The sequence below is a fragment of the Girardinichthys multiradiatus genome, chromosome 6, assembly GCF_021462225.1.
Source record: "Girardinichthys multiradiatus isolate DD_20200921_A chromosome 6, DD_fGirMul_XY1, whole genome shotgun sequence".
Taxonomy (NCBI): Eukaryota; Metazoa; Chordata; class Actinopteri; order Cyprinodontiformes; family Goodeidae; genus Girardinichthys; species Girardinichthys multiradiatus.
In genome coordinates, this window is record NC_061799.1 from 25,937,015 (window position 1) to 25,961,859 (window position 24,845).

A 24,845-nucleotide genomic window follows, 5' to 3' on the forward strand; every position below is an offset into this window, starting at 1 on the left:
GACTTGCGTTAAAAACATGCGTTTATGAAGAAGTTTTCAATGCGCAATCAAAACCAAATATACGCTATATACCTATTAGGCATAATCACAAAAATGTTCTAAATGGTGTCAGTGTTTCCAGCTATTGATATATGTTGTTCTTTTTGAACTATTTCTAAAAATGTTTAAGGGGTAAGTTGTATAATATCCTAAGAATTCTATATTGAATTAGGTTTAGGCTTTTCTTTCCAGATCTTTGCTTTATGTTTAATGGTTTGTAAATTGGGCTAATATATTTCAATGTTTTATTCAATTTAAAGCAGCCGATTCTCAATGACTGAACAAGCTTAATTATTACTTTCATGAACATTTTATTTATTTATACACACATATATATATATATATATATATATATATAGACTGCTGGAGATAGGCACCAGCTCCCCCGCGACCCACTATGGAATAAGCGGTAGAAAATGACTGACTGACTGATATATATATAATTTATTATTAAATTTTTTTTTTCATCATTTCCCACCAACACCTCTCCTTCCCGCTCCCTCTCTCTCTCTTGCCCTCTCCCATGTGTATGTGTACGAACTCCCTCCTCCTCTTCATCGATCGCTGCCTCCCATGGTGTGAGTGGCCGTGCGGCTCTGCTTCTGTCCCAGTCGGACACTGGCTGAAATTGATGGCGACCACCCCGGCCAGCAGCACAGACCGAAGACCGCTCAGGAGGCTCCGCTCCACGAGCGACATCCCATATCTGGTTGAAGCCAGAAGATCCTTCAATCTGCGGACAGGTAGGAGCGCATGCACGCACTGGACTCTTCTCGTCAGTGTTAGATTTGCACGCCAGATGTCGCGGTCTCTGGTCTGGGGTTGTTGTTATGGTGTAAAATACGCCCCTGTTTTAACGCGAGGAAAAACGACAGCATGTTGTTTCCTTGTGGACTGCTGTCACAGCTCTGCTGTGAGGTTTGTTTCTCCAGAAATTATCAATGGACAGTTAATCAGAGAGGTAGTGTGACTGAAATGTTATGCAACTTTAAGGACTGACGCTGGGGGTCTTTTAGCGCAAAATACACAAGTTCAGAAATGATCCAATTATCCATGTTTCTAATCGCTTGAACAACGTTTTTGTATGGGTTTTGATAATACCATCACCATCGTTTAACGTCATTACATAATACGAAGAAGCGCTCCAACGTGGCCTGCAATAGCTCAGACTGTGCATAAATCTATGGACAAGCGGCCTATTAATATTTTTGTTTTAGTAATTAATCATAACTGTCAACATAAAAAAATAATAATTTCAGTTTTCAACCTGTAACAAGGATATGATGACGAATAGTTGTCTTTATCATCCATGTGTGTTGCATCCTCTGTTACCATGGTGACTTGGCATTTTATGCTGACTGAGTCCACAGGATTCAGATATTTTGCACTACAGTGTAATTAGGACACATGATGCATCCAGCAATCTGTTTCAGATCTCATAACAGTCTTTCCTTCGATTTACTCTAGAGGACTTGTGATTTTTTTGACACATTTTAAAATCGCTTTTCTCTTATCCACATCACTCTGTGATGATCAGTATGCTTACCTATCTGTTAATGAAAAATGACATCTTAAATCATATGATTTTTTTTTTCTTTATAAATGTCTTAAGTATGGTGTACATATTCTTTAAGCACAAGTGTCATGACATGCTGTGTCTGTATATGCAGCAGTACTATAGAAAAATATTTATAATCCTTGAGCTTTTTCACACTTACATTACAGCTACAGACTGTTGTTTGGACTGGAATTTTATGTGACTGAACAACAAGAAGAATTGATCAGTCACAATAATCTTAAAATCTGAAAACTGTGGGGCACATTTGCATTCAACTCCTCTGGATTCAATACTATGCGGCACCATCTTTCACTGCAATTAAAGCTAAACGTCCATTGAGGTATGTCTCTGCTGCCATTGCACATTTAGAGACTGAAATTTTGCCCACTCTTCTTTGCAAAATAGCCCAAGTTCAATCAGACTGAATGGAGAGCATGTGTGATGATCAGTTTTTAAAGTCTTGCCACAGATTCTCTTGGTCTGGAATTTGACTGAGCCATTGTAACACATAAAAATGCTTGCACCTAATCCATTTCATTGTAGCTTTCGTTGTATGGTTAGGGCTGTTGTCCTTCTGGAAAGTGAACCTCCTTTACAGTCTCAAGTGTTTGTTACCTCTGAAAGGTTCTCTGTTGGGATTACCCTGTATTCAGCTCCATCCATTTTCCCATCAACTCTGACCAGCTTCTATTGCCCCTTTTCCACTGGCTTTATTTAGCCTGGTCCCACTCCACTCGGCCCACTTTGCAAGTGTTTTCATTACTGTTTTTTCCGTACTGGTACCTGCTTTTTTGGTCACTGGTCCAGGGCTGGTACAAGTTGGGACTACATGTAACATGAACAGAGTGCTGTTCACTGATTGTTCACAGGACCAGGAGAAATGAGAAGGTTTTCGCTGAGGTAGTGCAGGGAAAATTTTATGAAACTCAAACATGACTACAATATAGCGGGTCAAACCAAAATATAATTTTACTATTTAAAAATCATAAACCATGCCTGAAGGCTGAAAGAAATGAAAAAGGACACATCAGCTTTCTGAATTAAACATAGGCGGGGAGCGCTGTATTTATTAACATCAGCTGATCACACATAAAACCAGCTGTTCAGATGCACAAACGTTTCCGCCAAAACACACAAAACAATACCACCATGTTTGGTCTGGAAATTTATTGACGGTCCTTAAGCGAACCACTGTCAGCAGGAGCTGGGAGCAGGCAGAGAGCAGCTGCCCATAATCAGCCTGCCTATATCAAGTCAAACAGAAGGAAGATCCTGCTAAATCTGCAGAATAGAGGACAAATATCCAATATCCAACCTAAAACTATCCTCACGGCGGTCAAAGTCTGTGGTTTGGTCTTTAAAGTCCCTGTCCTCGTTATTGCCCTGACTGAGACTAAAACTTTCTCATAAAGCCCAAATTTGTTACTTCTTCGGGCAAACTTTGGAGCATTCCCAGTCCAGATGGCGGTGTCTGCTTCTCCTGCCAATCCCCTGTGTCTTCTTTATGTTCTGGGCTGTGGTCCAGATAATTATCCCAGTGGATTATTTTATACATGAAAAAAACATATATGACATTCGTGCATATACAATAATACAAACATTATTTGTATTTTGTTTATGTTTTTAATTTCCATTTATTTATTTATTTTTTTTTTTTATTGTTTCTGACCAGAACAGAACAAGGAACAAGGAAACTAAATTATTAGGAAATGATTTCTTGTTAGATTTCTGTATTCTCTTGTCCCAGTAGAAGATAAGTAACCACAATTTATATGAACTTGTGGTTCCAGTGCAGTTTTTCATTTGCCAACAATTTTGGCAGCTGTTTTCAAAGCTTCTGTGGCTGATCCATGAACCTAGGCATCAGTGGAAAAGATTTGTGCATTCTTGATCAATGAATGAAAGGATGCTTCGAGGCTTACTGTGCTTATGCCAGGGAGTGTTTTGCCTGTGGAGAAACGCTGCTGTCGATTACGACAGACTGCCATTTGTCTCTGTGCTCCTGTTTTGTTCCAGTTTTCTCTATGCTCCACAAGTAGCTCATGCAAAAGGATGGTACGGGGGCGATTTGTACAACAGCTCAGTTGACTCACTTCCACCTAAAGAAGTGTAGCAGGATTTAGCTTGCTTATTGCCAAGGAAACCAAAAGTCAAGTGGTTTTGTGGCAAGGTACTTAACAATGATAAATAACCTGGGCTGACTGGTATGCAAAACAAGAACCAAGCAATTACTTATCATAACAAGGCAGTTGCTTCTCTTCCTGTTGCTTTTTTTCTTTCTTTAATAATGCTCTTAAACCAAATAGTTGTCTGCATAAATGACAAAAATGATGGCCTTTGTAAAGTGTGTAAAAGGTGAATCCCATCTGTTACTGTCCAGTTTGATATTATATTATTAAATTAATGTTTCTAGTCAGGATAGCATTTTTATAAAGAGTATAACATGAACTTTTAATACCTCACCAGCTGATATGTGATCACATTTATATGATTTATATTCAGCCCGTATGTTGATCAGTCAACCCCGTAGGGGGCTCGATCCTTGTGACAACACTGTTTTACAAATGACAGATACCCTATGGCTTCTAATGAAATAAGAGAGCATGGATTTATTGGAGCGGTCTGTTTAGAGTCAGCGCTAAACTAATTTGTTCAACAGTTAACCAGCTCTGCACACAAGCACAATACAGCGTAATGGAATCATTCAGTGCTCAGCGTTCAACGATTGTCATCTGCCATAAAACACGAAAGGCCGAAGGTGAGGATGGATGGATGACCTATTTAACATCGTTTCATTACATTTGGCAAGGCTTATTACAAAGCTTTATGTCATTAGAGATCCCACACACACAAACAAACAAAACCAGAGCAGCTGAGAACCTACACTCTTTGTAGAGCTTACCTGATATTGTATTTTTGTTTTGCCAAAATTAGGAGAAGTAGGCACATGAAATAAAGTCTATATGCACTTCGCTGAGCACAAAGTAAATGTTCTTAAATTTTAATTTCCTGTTAGTGACTTGTCTGAGTGATTGTATGTTTTTACTCAAGATATTTTTATGATCATATATATACATATTTTAAACAAAGCACACATAATTATCACAAGGTGGGCTTTAAAAGCCAGTAAGACAAGTGACAGAAATTATACAAAATATTATACATAAAGAAGGCATGTAACTCACACTCACCCAGACAAAAAAAATCCTGTCACATTACAACTAAAGTAAAACAAGCAACTTATGGTAGAGAGAGACCTCCGTAAGGCTACATCTGATACACAGTGCACTAGCAGCAGGGCAGATAGAAGACATTTTAGCCTTGGAAATATGGGCCCGATATTCCACCATAAATTAAATTAACTGGTGTTGAGCACAAAGTGAAAATAAGTTGATTGGGTTGAGGCCCAGGTGTCATCAGATATAGAGAAGCCTATATCTGCTTCCCAAGCCATTTTAAATGTATCCACCAAGGGGTTTTTAAGTTCCTGCATGATGATATACAGTTTAGAGATTATTTATTTAGATAAGACCTGTCTTTGATGGATTTAGTAACACTAAATACATTGATAAGTACCGTGCACTTTTTGGTAAAAAAGCTGGTAATATGAACGTTTCTGCAGGTGTAGAAGCAGGTGTTGTCTTGTATTCTCTTCATTCTTGTTTCTTTTCTCCTTCTCTCCCCTTTGCCTTTTTGCCCCACCTTCTCTCTTTCATGCTTCTTTTTTTTTTCCTTTTTATTTCTGTCTCCGTGTCTGTAACAACTGAAATAATCCCAAAGGAGTTTCTAATAAAGTTTCTTTTTGTAAATATAAAGCAGAACTTTAAAGCGTTAGCCGTAATGCTCCACTTGTGAAAGTAAATCTGTTGGGCTTTTTCTTGGCACTCAACAACAACAATTCTGAGAGCTACTCTGCCAGACAGGACACGGTTAAAAAAAAAAAAAGTAACATTATTTTGTCGACTGCTTCTGTCTCTACGGTAGTACCTCCTTGCCTTGCAACAATGAGGTCCTCGGTTCGACTCCCGGCCGTTGGTCTTTCTGCATGGAGTTTGCATGTTCTCCCCGTGCATGCGTTGGCTCAGTCACTGCGATGGACTGGCGACTTGTCCAGGGTGTACCACGCCTCCCACCCGTAGACTGCTGGAGATAGGCACCAGCTTCCCCACAACCCACTATGGAAGAAGCGGTAAAGAAAATGGCTGACTGTCTGACTGACCAAATACCATTGATTTTGGTCATTTTAAGTGACCTTAACAGGAAAGGTTTAGCCGCATTTAATCTCAGACTGTAAAAAAAGGTTTTGCGTCTTTTTATCCAGTGTGTGTAAACTTCTGGTTTAAACTGTATAACAATTGTATTGCCAAGTAGCATCCTATTCAATTTGTAGCTCTCTCCTTCTGGCTAAATACAGTGTTTTAATGTTTCGTTTAATGTAGATGAAATACAAAATGAAAATAATATAATGTCAAACTGTCTGTAAATAGAACAAGAAGCAAAGTAAAATGATCTATTGGAAGATTAGGTTTTATTCACATCGATTTTAATTTTTTAGGCAAGAGCTCTATTTTTTCAGGGTGTGTCAGGGTTTGGACTTTGTTTGTGTTTAGTTACTTTTTTATCTAAGATGTTTATATTTAGTATTTTCCTAGTCATGGTTGTTTTTGTTACTTCCTCTGTGTTTGTTTCTTTTATAGCTGTAGTCCCTTTTTTAGCATGGTTCTTTAGTTTCTATAGTTCTAGTTTTCCCTCCTGTTTGGTCGGCTTTAGTTAGTGTTTACATTTTGTTTGTATTTATTCTAGTCCTCATGTTCTCAGCTTGTTTCCATCAGTGTGGTTTTAGGTTTGTTTACTTTTGTAATCTGGGTCTCTTTATGGGTTCTTTGTTTATACTTAGGTTGCTAGGTCTTAGGTTGTTGTTATTCTTCTGTTTCCTTTAGTTTATGGTTATTCTAGTATGCTTCATTTGATTATTTATCTTTGTCTATAGGTTTGCTTGGTCTCAGTTTCTCTTTATTGTTAATTAGTCCTTTCGCTATGTGTTAGTCTATGCATTAGTTCCACCTATTCCTTCAGCCTTCCTGCCTCCTTATCACACCTGTTCTTAGTTCCTTTGATTACTTGCCTTTGTCTCCCTCAGTATATTAGTTGGTTTCGTCTCATTGTGTGTCGCTGGTTCCTCCGTTTCACAATCGCTGATTAAGTTCAGTTTTTGCTAGGTTCCTGCAGTGAGTACTCAAGTAAGTTTTGGACTGTCTCATGCTTGTACCTGCAGTGATACTTGCTACGTTTTTGCTATGTTCATAACCTTTTGAATAAAGCTGAAGACCGTTTCAAAATGCTGCTGCCAAGCTCTTGTCTGCGCTTTGGTCCACCCCAAAACCCCATCGTGACAGTGTGAGGATAAAATGAGTGCATAAAGAATAACATTCAACGGCCTTGAGCATACTAGCAGGTTTGATAAATGAATATCTGTAGCATGGTCTGTTATATAATACAACAAATTGAGATATGTAGTTCATGGCATTTCACAACAAAAATATTACAAAAACATGATGAAACAGCACCACAGCATACTTTACAAAGCACATTTAACAAAGCAGCATTTTACAAAATACAAATAATAACAGATGCATAACACCGTAATTTTAACAACTTTGTACTGACCAACCATATACTGTAAACAGAAAAAAACAGTATTTTACAAATTACCTCTGAAAATATGACTAGGCTTTTTCAAAACCTTCTGTTTTCTGTACTCATTTAAATAATTAAAAGGACCACATTTGGTGTCTGTTTGTTTTTGTGCCAGGTGTGCAAAACATCTGGCACATAAGGGCGTATATGCCAGACGTTGGAGCTCCCTCTTTTATAATATGCTAATATGATGAACTGCATACAATGAAGCAAAGTTGGAGCCCAGACTTGGCTGCCCAAAGAAAATAACATGGTGCATTGCACACATGTATTTGCATACATGTACTCTACATGTATGTATTGTATTCCAAGTTACCATTGTAGCTCTCTGTTACATGTGTTATATTGTATTATATTATACAGCCACAACAAGTAGGAAAAAAAAGATAAACTTTAAACGCTTTACCCTCACACAGGGGAATATTTTAGCTGATGCACATAAAATTCCAAATGCTAGTTTAGGAATACAAAATGCAGTTGCAAGTGTCTGTAAGGATACAAACAGTCTGCAATCATCAGTTCAAGTGGTTGGATGTTTTTTTCTCAAACAGAAAGAAAATTTCTGATTAGGTAGCTGGGCTGGTGCCAGATGAATTTGTAATGTTTTTAGGTTTTTGTAGCAACACTGAATGCTATTTGCAAATCTGGTAAACAAAGTGGCAATAATTAGAAGCAAGAGATATATATCAGTTCTCAGTTTCTGTTTCAAATCCCTCCTCCCACAAAGCACCTGACTTAAAGAAGACTATCTTATAAGAGACCGAAAGCACAGAAACCAAGCATCCAGCATCCGTACTTCCTGCAGATAGACCTTGTACTGAAGCATCCTGAGTTTGAATAAAACATGAGTGGGAAAATCAGAGTAAAAAATAGCAGCATTACATCAAGGAGCCTTGCTGCTCACAATCAACACTCAGTGCCACCTGGCCTGAACATTTACCAACCTCTGTAGAAAGATAATTTAAGCTGAGAGGCTGTTTAATGCAAGTTAGCAAAGGTATTTGGCTGTGATGCGCTTTCCACATGGAGGAAGATAAATAAGTGGCTGTTTCTGAATGCATCCAAAAGCTGAAGAAAGCAGCATGATGGGTCATATTTATAGAAGCGACGAATGCATGCTGAGCAGAAAGAATAAAGAATTCCAACAGAAATGGTGCAGCGAGAGCATTTCGTTTTACTTTCAAATGCTGCTTTCATAGAATTTAAAGCAACATGCATTTTATTTACTACAGTGAAAAAACTAAAATGTCTAATGGATGGGAATGGTGTTACTGATATCTTTAGTGAGGGCAAAATGTATATTCTGTTTGCACAAGAATTTCGAGCATCTGGCCAAGATAATAAATGTTTAAAGACAGGCATTAGTTGCAGGTGTCACCAGTGCAGTCCCCATGGTACAGCTGCTCTTTAGGACCATTCTGCTGAGTAAGTGCCTTGACAGAGTCAGACTCCCCTCAATGCTGCTGCAAACCTGAGACGAGTTCAATCGAAGCTGCACTGCACCATTCAGCACTCCCTCCAAACTGTACCATAAATCTCAGGATACATTTTACAACCAGAGTAATGTTTATGTGCATTTGGACATAAATGACCTGACAACATTTAGGTACTAGACAAGCATAGAATGGATTGGTCCTCAAAAATGTATTTATTAATTTCACCAGTAAAAAATCATGGAAAATAAAAATCTGTTGTACAGCTCTACCCTGGTCAAATTATGAATGAAACCAGTTTTTATGTGTGTTCATACATTGAAAGTCAGATGTTTACATGCACATATCACACTTATCGGGATGTTTGCAAAATTAGTTTTGCTTTTAATGATGCATTTAAAAAACTTTTCTCAAGGAGGTGGGATTATATATACATATATATATATATATATATATATATATATATATATATATATATATATATATATATATATATATATGTGAGAGTTATATATATTCCTCCCACAGTCCAAAGACATGCCAATTGACAGGTTAATTGGTCACTCTAAATTGCCCTTAGGTGTATGAATGAGTGTGTGCATGGTTGTTTGTGTGTTGCCCTGCGATGGACTGTCCAGCATGTACCCTGCCTCCCACCCATAGACTGCTGGAGATAGGCACTAGCTCCCCCGCGACCCACTATGGAATAAGTGGTAGGAAATGACTGACTATATATATACAGTACAGTGCAAAGGTTTTAGGCAGGTGTCAAAAAATGCTGTAAACAAAGAATGCCTTCAAAAAGGGAAGTGTTAACCATTTTGTCAGAATCTGCGGTTTCTGCCTCTCCTGCTTACCTTCTTCCACCACCAGGTGCTGCTGAGGGCTGCGTCTCTGGGTGCGACAGGTGTTCCTCATTTTGACGATCATCTGGAGGAGTATATAGGGGACGGATCGCCAGCACTTCTTTGCCTGAGTGTTTTGCCTACAGCGGTACCATCACCTGGCCAGATTTTGTATTTTGAAAATCTTGTGTCTCTTTGATTAAGAGAATTACTCACCGTTTCTGTCTCACTCCTTCCTGGTTCCATATTCAGTCTTTTGACTCAGTCTGATGGTTTATCGCACCCTGCTTCAGAAGAACCCGGATCAAGTTCCAGCTGGCTTTCCATTCTCCGGTACTCTTTCCTCGTCTGCACGCACCCAGTCCACCCTCCAACAATCCGCTTACTTGGACCACGGAAGTTCCTGGTGGATTCCCAGAAGAAGCCACCCTGGATCTCCAGAGTCATTTGCCATCTCCCTGGCGTATCTAGTCCTCCCTGCACACCGTAAGCCTTCAGAAACAGAGACTGTTAGCTGTCACTCACCAAGTACTTACCTGACCTGTTTCCCTCTTTTTCACAGTTCTCCGGTTCCTGTCTGCGTGGCTAACCCTGATCATTATCTGTTCCAGAATTCTAGCAATAAACTTCCAAAACTGTTTACTGTTCTCTGAGTGTTCTTCCGCATGTGGGTTAAGTCGGCCGTTAAAACGATGACAGAACACTCAGGCCAGCCGAACCCAGCGGAGGAACTTCAGAGAACAGTATCTGAGCATAGTCATCAGATTCATACCCTTAGATCACTTTTAGAGCAGCGGCAGGAGACAAATCAGCAGTTGGGACAACTAGCGGCAATGCTTCAGCAGAGGTTGGGTAATGTGACCGCCCGGCCTTCAGGCAGCACCGAAGGGCCTCCCGCTTCTCACCAGCTTCCGCATAGCAGAGAGGTTACCTCCCCCAATCCCGAGAAGTTCTCGGGTGAGGTCGGGAGTTGTTGTGGTTTTCTGTTACAGTGTGGTTTGGTGTTTAACCATTTCCCACAGAGTTTTCCCCATCCTGATTGTGAGATCTCCTACATTGTCGGATTACTTACCGGCAAGGCGCTACGTTGGGCTGAGGCTAGGTTTATCAGCCCTAATCAGTTTGGATATACATACGAGGAGTTCATAAAGGAGTTTAGACTAACTTTTGATTTAGATTCAGGTCCCTCCGGTGTGGCTCGCCGCCTATGGGCATTAAGACCGCGAGGCCAGCCTTTAAATGATTTCTCCATTGAATTCCGTACCTTAGCTGTGGTTTCTGGCTGGAATTCGAGCGCTCTGAAGTCCATATTTTTCCAGTGTTTAGATGAGGCTGTAAAGGATGATTTATCGCTACTAGACGAGCCAGAGGGATTAGATGAGTACATCAACCTGACTATCAAGCTTGATACACACATGAGAGAGAGAAAAGGCGAGTTTGTTCTGAGCGATTTATGCCCTGATTTCAGTCCGTTTCCTCGCCCCAGTCTCAGCCACAGTCTATGTCGGTTCCCAGCCCAGGCGACCCTGAGCTTATGCAGCTGGGTAGAGCGCGACTTTTGTCTAATGAGAAACAGTGGCGTAGGGAGACGAACAACTGCTTCTGATCATCAAATTTCCGCCTGTCCAGTCCGGCCAAAAGGGCAGGTCTGTAGAGGGGCAGCCGGCGGACCCGAATTCAGATTCTAAGTCCCCGCCACTAGTTTTGTCTGCCACTGTTTTAATTCTCCAGCGAGCTGTCGGTCTTAAAGCCCTCGTAGATTCCAGCTATGAACTCAACTTAATAGACCCTGCTTTAGTGGAGCAGGAGCATATTAGAACTGAGCCACTGACCACCCCACGTCAGGGGTTGGCACTGGATGGTCAGCCTCTCCGCCAGATAACTCACAGAACTGAGCCACTTGAGTTAGTGATATCAGGAAATCACAGGGAACTGATTTCTTTCTTTATTTTTCCCATGTCCCAGAACCCAGTAGCCTTGGGGTTTCCATGGTTGTGGACCCACAATCCACATTTAGATTGGGCCAAGCTAAGAATAGAGGCCTGGTCCACACAGTGTATGCTCACCTGCCTGCAATCTGCTGTCTCCCCTAGATCTCCGGTACAGGAGGAGGTGGAGGTCGAGCCGTTGGACATTCACCTTGTTCCCCCAGATCATCATGATCTTAAGGCAGTCTTTCGTAAGTCACTAGCCCTTTCCCTACCAGCCCACCATCCATACGATTGTGCAATAGATCTGTTACCCGGAGCCCCGTGGCCCTCCAGCCGACTTTATAAACTCTTACAGCCTGAGAGACAGGCTATGGAGAAATATATTACTGAGTTGCTAGCTGCCGGTATAATACGGCCCTCATCGTCACCACTCGGGGCTGGGTTTTTTTTTTTGTTGAGAAGAAGGACAGGTCTCTTCGGCCTTGCATTGATTATAGGGCTTTAAATGCAATCACAGTTAAAAATAAGTATCCGTTACCACTTCTTTCCTCAGCTTTTGAACCAGTCCACGGTGCTACGGTTTTCACTAAGTTAGATCTCCGCAATGCATATCTTTTAGTCCGGATCCGCCTGGGAGATGAGTGGAAGACAGCATTCAAGACACCGCTTGGACATTTTGAATATTTGGTCATGCCCTTTGGATTATGCAATGCTCCTGCAGTTTTTCAGACTCTGGTTAACGACATCCTGAGAGACTTTCTTAATTTGTTTGTGTTCGTCTATCTAGATGATATTCTGATTTATTCCAGAACTCTTTGGAGGAGTGGCAGCACTGGCTGGAGGGCGCTGAACATCCTGTGCTGGTATGGACAGACCACAAAAATTTGGCTTACTTTCAGTCTGCTAAACGCCTAAATTCCCGTCAGTCATGCTGGTCTTTGTTCTTTTCAAGGTTTAATCTGTCCATCTCTTATAGACCCGGTTCCAGAAATGTTAAGCCTGATGCACTGTCCCATCAGTTTGCTCCAGATGACTCAGAGAAACAAGCAGCCACCATTCTATCACCTAGCTGTACTGTAGGTTCCTTGACCTGGGAGATCGAGGACAGTGTGCGGCAGGCTCTCCTTACTGAGCCGGGGCCTGGTACTGGACCAGCCAACCACACCTATGTGCCTTCTACGGTCCGTTCTCGGCTCATCAAGTGGTTTCACGCTTCAAGGTTCACCGTCCACCCTGGTGTCAGTCAAACCATCGTAGCGGTCACCAGAAAGTTCTGGTGGCCGACACTTCCTAAAGACATCAGAGACTTTGTAAACGCCTGTCCCACTTGTGCAAGGAGCAAGTCTTTGAACCGTCCACCCGCCGGCCTTCTTCAGCCGCTCGAGGTTCCTAGGCGATGTCATATCGACATATCGATTTCGTCACCGGGCTGCCTAACTCCCAAGGCATGACTACTATCCTGACCATAATTGACCGCTTTTCTAAGGCCTGTCATTTGGTTCCCCTCAAGAAGTTGCCTTCAGCCATTCAGACTGCTAAGCTTCTTGTTAAGCATGTTTTTTGCCGTCATGGAATTCCCCAGGACATCCTCTCCGACCGGGGCCCCCAGTTTGCCTCCAGGGTCTGGAGGGAGTTTTGAACAGTGCTGGGAGCTAAGGTGACTCTGACCTCGGGTTACCACCCGCAGTCTAATGGCCAGGTTGAACGGATGAACCAGGAGTTGGAGGCAGCCCTCCGCTGTGTAACATCAGCCGAACCGACCGAATGGAGCAGCCACCTGCCGTGGATAGAGTACTCTCATAACTCCCATATATCTGCAGCTACTGGCCTCACTCCGTCTCTCTTGGTTACCAGCCTCCGTTGTTTCCGTCAGATGATAAGGAGGCAGCCTCAGTGTCTGTGCAGCATCATGTTCGGAGATGTCGGCGGGTTTGGGATTTGACTGTCCGGGCTCTTGATAGGACATCGGAACAGAACAGACGTTATGCGGATAGGCGCTGCATTCCAGCTCCTGAGTACCACCCCGGTCAGAGGGTTTGGCTATATATATATATACATACAGTACAGACCAAACGTTTGGACACACCTTCTCATTCTCAGTGTCACCAGCAAAGCACCCCCACACCATCACACCTCCTCCTCCATGCTTCACGGTGGGAAACAGGCATGTAGAGTCCATCCGTTCACCTCGTCTGCGCCGCACAAAGACACAGTGGTTGGAACCAAAGATCTCAAGCTTGTACTCATCAGACCAAAGCACAGATTTCCACTGGTCTAATGTCCATTCTCCATTCCTTGTGTTCGTTAGCCCAAGCAAGTCTCTTCTGCTTGTTGCCTGTACTCAGCAGTGGTTTCCTAGCAGCTATTTTACCATGAAGGCCTGATTCACACAGTCTCCTCTTAACAGTTGTTCTAGAGATGTGTCTGCTGGTAGAACTCTGTGTGGCATTGACCTGTTCCCTAATCTGAGCTGCTGTTAACCTGCGATTTCTTAGGCTGGTGACTCGGACGAACTTATAGTCCGCAGCAGAGGTGACTCTTGGTCTTCCTTTCCTGGGCCTGTCCTCATGTGAGTCAGTTTCTTTGTAGCGCTTGATGGTTTTTGCGACTGCACTTGGGGACACTTTCAAAGTTTTCCCAATTGTTCGGACTGACTGACCTTCATTTCTTAAAGTAATGATGGCCACTCGTTTTTCTTTACTTCTAACAGTCTATTCAGTAGGACTATCAGTTGTGTACTGTATCCACCTCCTGCACAACACAACTGATGGTCCCAACCCCATTTATAAGGCTTGAAATCCCACTTATTTAACCTGACAGGGGACACCTGTGAAGTGAAAACCATTTCAGGTGACTACCTCTTGAAGCTCATCAACAGAATGCCAAGAGTGTGTAGAGCAGTAATCAAAGCAAAAGGTGGCTACTTTGAAGAACCTTGAATATAAGACATATTTTCAGTTGTTTCACACTTTTCTGTTCAGTATATAATTCCACATGTGTTAATTCATAGTTTTGATGCTTTCAGTGTGAAGCTACAATATTCATAGTTATGAAAATAAAGACAACTCTTTGAATGAAGAGGTGTGTCCAAACATTTGGTCTGTACTGTATGTATATATATATATATATATATATATATATATATATATATATATATATATATATATATATATATAGATAAGGAGGATGAATGAAAAAAAAGGAATAAACTTGGACAGATTAAATTAGTGTGGGTTACCAGGCAAAGTAATAGTCCCAAACACACACCGAAAGGCACTCTTGACTGCACAGAAAATACATAAAACTGCTGGAATAGAATAGAATAGTCTTTATTGTCATTGTACGGAGGGTACAGCGAAGTTGAGGAATGATCCAGTCTATCATTTGACTTGCATACAATTGGAAATCTAATAAAAGAACTCAAGATTATAAAGCATAGAAAGGACCCCCAGATCCTTGGAGATTGTAAGACAGTTTGTGTAGAAGAATGAGGCAAAGTGATACCTGATCGATTCAGTTGACTAATTTCTCCATACAGTAGACCCAATGAAGTTATTTTTATCAAAATCTTTTGCTGACATCTGATGTTATTTTCATGTCAATAGAAACATATTTAATGAGAAAGACCTTGACATGTTCAATATTTATTTTACACGCTGTAATAGGAGCAGAGGCAACTTCACACCGTCTGTTTGAGAGAGCAGACGCTGTAGTACAAGCTGTTAAAGGGCTTTTGTATTGGGCAAGGTACTCAACCCCAAGTTGCGTCTCTCTATCAGTGTATGAATGTACACATTGAGAGTGCAGCTAGGTGAATGTGGATAGGTAAAAGACTGGAAAATAGACCATTATTTGAGTCCATTTACCAGAGAAAACATGCAGTAATGGTGAAGGAGAGGCCAGTCAACTGAAATTACTCGATAAGTACATCGACAATTCAACCAGGAGGTCCCAAAGCGACCATGGCAAAGGTAGCAGGGGTTTGTCTTGTAACCGGTGGGTTACCGGTTTGAGCCCCTGCTATGTCTGTCTCAGTCATTGTTGCCTTGGGCAAGACACTTCACCTGCCTTGCCTATTGATGGTGGTCAGAGGGCTCGGTGGCACCTGTGTATGGCAGCTGTAGCTTACCACTGTCAGTGTGGTAAGCGCTTTGGGGTCTCTTGGGGCTCCAGGCGATACAAGCCATTTACCAAAATAACATCTACAGGTCTGCAGACCTCACTTGCCTGAGTTAAAGTCAGTGTTCAAGATTTAACAATAGGAAAGAGACTGGGCAAAATGGCATCCATAAAAAAGTTCCAAAGTTCCAGAACGACTGAAGACATAGGCCACATTTGCCAAAAACTTTTCACATGTCCCAAAGACTTTTGGGAAAATATTATGTGGACTGACCAGACAAAAGTGGAACTTTTTGGAGTTTTTTTGTTAATGTTTCTGACCTAAAACTAACCACCAACTGGGCTAAATGAAAACATTTCTGCAAAGGAGTGTGGACCAAAATTCCTCAGTGGTGATGTTAAAGACTCATTGCCAATTATGTCAGTTGTTGCGGCTTAGGGTGGGACAAGTAGTTATTAGATTTATGGGGCAATTACTTTTTCACACAAGGCCTGGTTGGTTTGGATAGCTTATTTCCCTTTAATGAAATCATAATTTCAAAGCTGTCATGATCTACAGTTGTTTGGGGTTTTGAATTTCTATTGTGTGTAATTTTGACAATTTCTTTGCTGTTATTAGGTTCTTAGATTTTGTATTCCTCAGTTCAGTTTTGTGTGACTATTGTTATGTGTCTTTTCAGTTTATTATTTTATGCTTTATCTCCTGATTTACTTTAGTATTCATATACATTTTTGTAATAATATTCTGCTAGATTTCCTCCTTGTGTGAACTGAGACAATTATGTGTGACAAGAAATAACAGAATAAATCTGTATGGGGCAAACACTTAAAAAAAACAAAAACACTGTACTAAAAATATCATAGAGACTATTTAATTGCTCAAATTAGTGCAAAATGACACAATTTTACTTATTTCCCTCATTTATTACAAAATAAAACAGCAACAATAGAAATCTGTACATTTCAGAAGCGAGGCTTCAGAATATTAATAATTTTAGGATTTGGGCATCAGGTTGGGAGCTCCTTAATAAGATATGGAAGGATGTTATTGCAATATAAATTATTATCTAGTAATAACTGAAAATATGAAGATATATTGTGGGAGCTACAGAGCATTATGTAATTAGAGGGGGTAAATAGATCATGCAATGTTACCTGCACCTGAAACACAGATTAACTTTAACATCAGCAGAACAAAATGAGGTCAAAGGAGACCTGAGCTCCACTAAGTTCAGGTCTCCGGGAACAAAAACTGTTTTTGTTCCTCCTAATAGTATGTTGCTTCTTGAGCAAAATAAACTCAAGCTTCTGTTAGAGAAACAGAAGAATCTATGCAGAGTGAAACAGCAAGACCCTCTCAGAGGAATAGTGCAGTTCTGCCTGTCAGTATAAGTATGTGGCTGAGCTTGCAGGAGGTTGCCTTCATTTTGTGCAATTTCCTGGCTTTTGATTTTCACTTGCCTGCTGTCAGGTAGTGTGATTGCATCGAGATTTGCTTGGCTGGACGCAGCCTGTTCGGAAGGCTTTATTGGAAGAGGAATGAGAAAGCGAGCAGGATTCTCTTTCTACTTCACTGCACCTTTCTTTATAAGGCATCAACACCAACTGTGCTCTCGTAAGAGATGTTAATTTTCTCCCCTGGAAGACAAGCTGCTGCCTGTGACTCTTAACTCAAATGATAGGTAATGGATATAATAGAGTTCTGACTCTGGATAGTGAAATTTATGCAAACCTTGGTGCATCACTGCTCTCTAGTGGAGGTTTTTTTCACTTTCTCTGCAATTCTTTTGTTATTCATTAAGACTAACTATGAATAACATTTTTGGACGGACCTGCACTTTTTTTTTCTTTTGTTAAACTAACCAGCACAACTTTACCTTTTTTTCTTCTTTTCTTCCGAACAACGAACAAGTCACATGAATTGGAATATTAGCTTTACATGACAGAAATTCCTAGCAAATTATTCTCCCACATGTTGAGATTTATTCACTCAGCCATCTGCATAGTGTTAAAAAGCTGCAATTTTGCTTTCTCTTTCATGCAGAACTTCTCTCACCATAACTCATTGGCTTTTCAGCAATCTGGACATTCCACACATTTACTACACAAAAAGTGTCTTGATTTCAACACACTCGCTAAACCTTGGCCACATTCATGATATACACTGCCTCACAAAAGTATTCATTCCTGTAAAATTTTTGTAACATTAAAGCATAAAACTTGAGTGTTGGTTCTCGGTCATTTACACACGTGGACAAAATTGTTGGTAATAAATAAAAATTCTATGAAAATGAACAAATGAAAGTCAGACATTGCTTTTCAAACATGCTTCAACAGAATTATTTTAAACAATAAACTCAGGAAACAGGCCTGGACAAAAATGATGGTACCCCTAAATTAAGATTTTGTTGCACAACATTTTGAGGCAATCACTGCAATCAAACGATTCCTATAACTGTCAATGAGACTTCTGCACGACTCAGCAGGTATTCTGGCCCACTCCTCATGAGCAAACTGCTCCAGTTGTCTTAGGTTTAAAGGATACCTTTTCCAGACAACATGTTTCAGCTCCTTCCAAAGATGCTCAATAGGATTTAGGTCAGGCCACTTCAGAATAGTCCAATGTTTTCCTCTTAGCCGTTCTTGGGTGTTGTTAGCTGTGTGTTTTGGGTCATTATCCTGAGACAAAGCTTTCTGACACTGGACAGCACATTTCTCTCTAGAATCCCTTGATAGTCTTGAGATTTCATTATACCCTGTACAGATTGAAGACACCCTGTGCCAGATGCAGCAAAACAGTCCCAGAACATAACAGAGCCTCCTCCATGTTTCCCAGTAGGGACAGTGTTCTTTTCTTCATATGCTAAAAAGTTACATTTTTGCCTCATCTGTCCATAGGATATTCTCCCAGAAGCTTTGTGGCTCGTCAACATGTAGTTTGGCAAATTCCAGTCTGTTTTTTTTATGATTTGTTTTCAACAATGGTGTTCTCTTTGGTCGTCTCCCATTAAGTCCACTTTGCCTCAAACAACATCAGATGTTGCAATCTGACACTGATGTTCCTTGAGCTTGAAGTTAATCTTTAATCTCTTTAGACGTTTTTCTGGGCTCTTTTATTACCGTTCATATAATCTGTCTCTTTGTTTTGTCATCAATTTTCCTCCTGGGGCTACATTCAGGGAGGTTGGCTACAGTCTCATGGATCTTAAATTTCTGAATATGTGCAACTGTAGTCACAGGAACATGAAGCTGCTTGTAGATGGTCTTATAACCTTTACCTTTAACATGCTTGTCTATAATTTTCTTTGTGAACTCCTGAGACAACTCTTTCCTTCACTTCCTCTGGTCCATGTTGAGTGTGGTACACACCATGTCACCAGACAGCACAGTGACTACCTGTAGCCCTATATATAGGCCCACTGACTGATTACAAGAATGTAGACACCTGTGATGCTAATTAATGGACACACCTTGATTTAACATGTCCCTTTGGTCACATTATTTTCAAGGATACCATAATTTTTGTCCAGGCCTGTTTCATGAGTTTATTGTTTAAAATAATTCTCTTGAAGCATGTTTGAAAAGCAATGTCTGACTTTCATTTGTTCATTTTCATAGAATTTTTATTCATTATTACCTTTGTCAGATTCAAGTTATTTCTGTGACCATTGTGGGTTTTTCTTTCACTAACCGAGGGATACCAACAACTTTGTCCACGTGTGTATGTGATAGGTGAACACGGTGCATAAAAGGGAAGTGGAAGGAAAAAAGATATCTGGTTTTCAAGGTTTTTTTTTACAAAATAGAAATTTGAACTGTGGCATGCATTTTTATTTAGCACCTCAGTTTTATGATTTGGTAAAACCACCATTTGCTGCAATTACAGATGCAGACCGTTTTGGGGATGTCTCTATGATATAACTTCATGTTGATGGATGCAGTTGGAAGCATTTAATTTAATTTGATGTCATAGTTTAAGAATAAGGGGGGCTGAATTTAAATGCTAGACACACTTTTCAGATTTTTATTTGCAGAGAGTTTGGAAAACCATGAGGTCTATCATTTTCCTTCCGTATCACAACTATGCCCTACTGTGTGTTGGGCTATCACATAAAATCCCAATAAAATACACAATACTGAGACAGCTGGAACACATGACACAACTGTATACTGCAGTTTGCTTTTTCGTTATGTGAAAAAAGTTGCTCTGAGAATTTATTCTTTGCCTGCAGATATTGGTTTGAAACTTGGCATTTACCTTTCTTGTGTGGCGCATGCACCTTTGAAGGTATCAAAGTCTTCCCTGGTAGAAACACATTTAAGGGCTGCACTTAGTTTTGGTTCTGTTTTGGGTTTTTTAAGACATCAGAGTAAAATATATTCCCTACAAGAGGAGCAGGCACTGATGTTTCTTATAAACCACACAAGACTTTAGTCTCCTCAAAGCCACATTTGAAGGTGTGGTTTCAGTTGAAAGACTCTTGTCATGAAAGATCAGTCAAGCTTGAAGTACCACCTTGGGCCTTGTTGTGTCTGTGGTTTAATATCGACTGTGTCAATTCTTTGCGCAGGTAAACACCCTGTCCACCAACAAAAAACCTTAACATTTCAGAGAAAAGCTAGATTTTGTGGTTGTGTGAGTAAAACCCAACTACGCTGTTTGTTTGCTTATTCTAAGTGCAAAGCTTTAGTTTAGGTTGCAGTTTAATCTTGTCCCCATTTAGTTTTCATCAGGCAAGAAGCCTGCTTTTTAATACCATGACCAATCATTTCCCTTTTTTATGTAATGTAGTGATATGGACTTTCAGGAATCTGACCTTTTTGTTGGCATTTCGCACTCTGACCAAGACATTTGAAGGTTATTTATCGTGACATTAAATTGAGCTCAGGTGTAGGGTTTGAAAAAATAGTAGATTTTGTTTTGGCCTTCACTGTGTAATGCGTCATGAACAACTGCTTTTGTGATCAGTGCCTGATGCCAACATGATTGGTCGACTTCTGTGAGCTAGCTTATACAGATTGAGAGTCAGAGGGCAATGGACTGACAAGACTGAGAAACCCACAGAAACAAAAAGAAGCCCAATCAGATTTATGAATGGTAAATGCCCTGCACTTGTATAGCACTTTATCAAGTCCAAGGACTCCAAAGCGCTTCACACTAATATCAGTCATGCAAAAGTAAATGGCTCCTCAAAAATGGCATAATAAGATTTTGATACATAAATATAGCTTGCCTATTGCTACAGTAGCAGCTACAACCAATAGTGTCTGGGTTTAAAGGTCCTGTTTCAAGCTTTCATAAGACAGCTAGGGATACAGCTATTATACTTTGGATTTAATACATTAACAATACATGCTTTGGCATGCCTCTCAATTGATTTATAAGTAAATATAATCCTTTAATAATTATTGTTTCATTTACTTACTCATTTTAGGTTGGAAAAAGACTCTTTAAAGCTTGTATGACCAACTACTTACCATGAGGCCACCAAGAACAAATATGATAGTGTAGAAACAAGCACAAGGAAGTTTGTGGTTGATGATTTTCTATTTGATTTTTAGTCTCTGGAGGACAAAATGTAAAAAGATCACAAAAACTTCAAATTGCTCATACAGAGTTAAAAAATATCCTCTTTGTGTCAAGTTTTTTTTAGAAATGATTTATTTAGATATGGCTGCAGTATCTTAGCTACATGATATCAATTCTCCAGACCTGGAAGCCTTCATCATAAACTGTAAGCCTTTCTATTCCCCCCGTGAGTTCGCTTCGTTCATCCTGGTCGGTGTTTACATCCCGCCGCAAGCTAACGTGCAGGTCGCACAGCGCATGCTCGCCGACCAGATACTGAGTGTGGAGCGGACCAACCCGGACTCCTTAGTAATCGTCGTTGGCGACTTTAACAAAGGTAATCTCACCCACGAACTCCCCAAATATAGACAGTTTATAAAATGTCCGACCAGAGAGGACAACATTTTGGATCACTGTTACACCACCATCAGAGACGCTTATCACGCCGTCCCACGTGCTGCACTGGGCCAATCCGATCACATCATGGTCCACCTGATTCCTGCATACAGGCAGAAACTAAAGCTCTGCAAACCTGTTGTGAGGACGACAAGGAAGTGGAGCAGTGAGGCTGTGGAGAATCTCCAGGCGTGTTTAGGCTGTACAGACTGGGATGTGTTCAGGACTACTACCAACAGTCTGGACGAGTACACAGAGGCTGTGACTTCCTACATCAGCTTCTGTGAGGACAGCTGTGTACCATCATACACCAGGGTGAGTTACAACAACGACAAACCCTGGTTCACAGCTAAACTCAGAAGGTTAAGACTGGATAAGGAAGAGGCCTTCAGGAGTGGGGACAAAGACATATACAGAGAGGCAAAGTACAAGTTTGGCAAGGCAGTGAAAGAGGCCAAACGACTGTACTCTGAGAAGCTCCAAAACCAGTTCTCAGCCAACGACTCTGCGTCTGTCTGGAAAGGGCTCAAGCAAATCACCAACTACAAGCCGAAAGCCCCCCACTCCATCAACGACCGACGCCTCGCCAACGACCTGAACGAGTTCTACTGCCGCTTTGAAAGACAAAGGGACAGTCCTGCAACCATCTCCCACGACGCCCCCCAACAGCTGCAGCCACAATCCACCACCCCCATCTCTCCAACCTCAAGAGGGGCCCTGGCACCTCCAACCCCCCCCCTGAAGTTCCCCCCCACCAGCCCCCTACCCACGCCGAGGACGGCTCTTTCCATCCAGGAGAGGGACGTCAACAAACTCTTCAGGAGACAGAACCCCCGGAAAGCTGCTGGTCCGGATTCTGTCTCACCAGCCAGCCTGAAGCACTGCGCTGATCAGCTGTCTCCAGTCTTCACAGACATTTTTAACACCTCACTGGAGACATGTCATGTGCCAGCCTGCTTCAAGTCCTCCACCATCGTCCCTGTTCCCAAGAAGCCAAGGACCACAGGGCTTAATGACTTCAGACCCGTCGCCCTGACCTCTGTGGTGATGAAGTCCTTTGAGCGCCTTGTGCTCTCACACCTAAAAGACATCACCGACCCCCTCCTGGACCCCCTGCAGTTTGCCTACAGAGCCAACAGGTCTGTAGATGATGCAGTCAACTTAGCCCTTCACTTCATCCTCCGGCACCTGGACTCCACAGGAACCTACGCCAGGATCCTGTTTGTGGATTTCAGCTCTGCCTTCAACACCATCGTCCCAGTTCTGCTACAGGAGAAGCTCTCCCAGCTGAGTGTGCCCGACTCCACCTGCAGGTGGATCACTGACTTCCTGTCTGACAGGAAGCAGCGCGTGAGGCTGGGGAAGCACGTCTCTGACTCCCTGACCATCAGCACCGGTTCCCCCCAAGGCTGTGTTCTCTCTCCTCTGCTCTTCTCCCTGTACACCAACAGCTGCACCTCCAGTCACCAGTCTGTCAAGCTTCTGAAGTTTGCGGACGACACCACCCTGATCGGACTCATCTCTGATGGTGACGAGTCCGCGTACAGATGGGAGGTGGACCATCTGTTGGACTGGTGCAGCCAGAACAACCTTGAGCTCAACGCTCTAAAGACAGTGGAGATGGTTGTGAACTTCAGGCAGAACCCAGCCCCACCTGCCCCCATCACCCTCTGTGACTCCACAATTGACACTGTGGAATCTTTCCGCTTCCTGGGAACCATCATCTCCCAGGATCTCAAGTGGGAGCCAAACATCAGCTCCCTCATCAAGAAAGCCCAGCAGAGGATGTTCTTCCTGCGGCAGCTGAAGAAATTCAACCTGCCAAAGACTATGATGGTGCACTTCTACACAGCCATCATTGAGTCCATCCTCACCTCCTCCATCACCATCTGGTACGCCGCTGCTACAGCCAAGGATAAGGGCAGGCTGCAGCGTGTCATTCGGTCTGCTGAGAAGGTGATTGGCTGCAGTCTACTGTCGCTCCAGGAACTGTACACCTCCAGGACCCTGAAGCGGGCAGGGAAGATTCTGGCTGATCCCTCCCACCCCGGTCACAGACTCTTTGAGACTCTCCCCTCTGGCAGGAGGCTGCGGTCCATCCGGACCAAAACCTCACGCCACAAGAACAGTTTTTTCCCATCTGCCACCAGCCTGGTTAACAAAGCCCGGAAACCACCCTGACACTGTCCCTTTCCCCCACACCCCCCCTTTTTTTGCTGACAGGACACCTGTAACTCTATGAGTTACATTAACGCTCAGCTTGGACTCCTGCTTTACTTGCACTGCTTTACTTGCACAATGATCACCTGCACTGTTGTATTGCTCTTGCATCTTATACTGCTCTATATTTACTCTCACTCACTTAAAACTGTGCACATATATTTATATTATATTGTAGATATGTTTATACTGTTTAATTTGTATTGTATTGCACCGACTACGCCAAAACAAATTCCTTGTATGTCCAAAAACGTACTTGGCAATAAAGCTTTTCTGATTCTGATCTGATTCTGATTCTGATTATAAGAAAAAACCTTGAGGATATTTTCAGATATTCCTATTTATGTGAATTAGCAGTGACATGCAAAACTGTGATTGTATATAATGAACTACATGTCATTTGGTTTTATGTTCACATTTGTAAACATAGTAACAAGAGAATAATCTGTAAGAAATGTGAAGTTTGATTTACTGTAAGAAAGTTGGTCTATTAGATTGTCTGTCATTTATTGTCAGAAATGTTGAGGCTAATTTTAAAGTTTTTTCTTCCTGAGTATAATTTTGTTTCCCGAGTTTTCATTTTGATATACTTTAAAACCTAAATTATTTTCAATTTTATTTTCCCAAATTTTTTTTTCCCAGATTTTATTTTTCCTTTCTTATCTTTTCTTCTTAATTTGTTGAATTCCACTGAACAAGAATTTCTGTGAGTAAAGAACGATACTCAGGGCTCAGCTTAGTGATAAACATTTACAAGGGTCTGTTAAAACCAAACTTCTTTAGGGCTTTGTGGGCATGGTGGTTTACTTTAGCCAGAAACAGAGGGGCTGGTGTCATACACTTTAAACTGACAAAACTGATTAAAAGTTTTCCAACAGATAATGCTTGTTTATTATCTAGAAAGCACAAAAGCTTTTCAAATTACGATTTTTGACATTTTAAAATCTACCTTAATTGCTGTAAGCTGATTTACAAGGGTTAGCAGTGGTTTTTGCTACAAAGTTATCAATCATAGCCACTAGAGGGCGGCATTGTAAC

The 24,845-nt window shown here is 41.4% G+C and overlaps 1 protein-coding gene across 1 annotated transcript in view; it reads left to right on the forward strand.

Moving 5' to 3' along the window:
• The first annotated feature begins 496 nt into the window (after positions 1 to 496).
• Positions 497 to 24,845, forward strand: part of LOC124869516 (phosphatase and actin regulator 1-like) — a 66,139-nt gene continuing 41,790 nt past the window's right edge. The window contains exon 1 of the mRNA XM_047367398.1: positions 497 to 782. Within this exon, the coding sequence (XP_047223354.1) occupies positions 563 to 782 (220 nt within the window). The 5' untranslated portion in view covers positions 497 to 562. The remainder of the gene's footprint in view (positions 783 to 24,845) is intronic.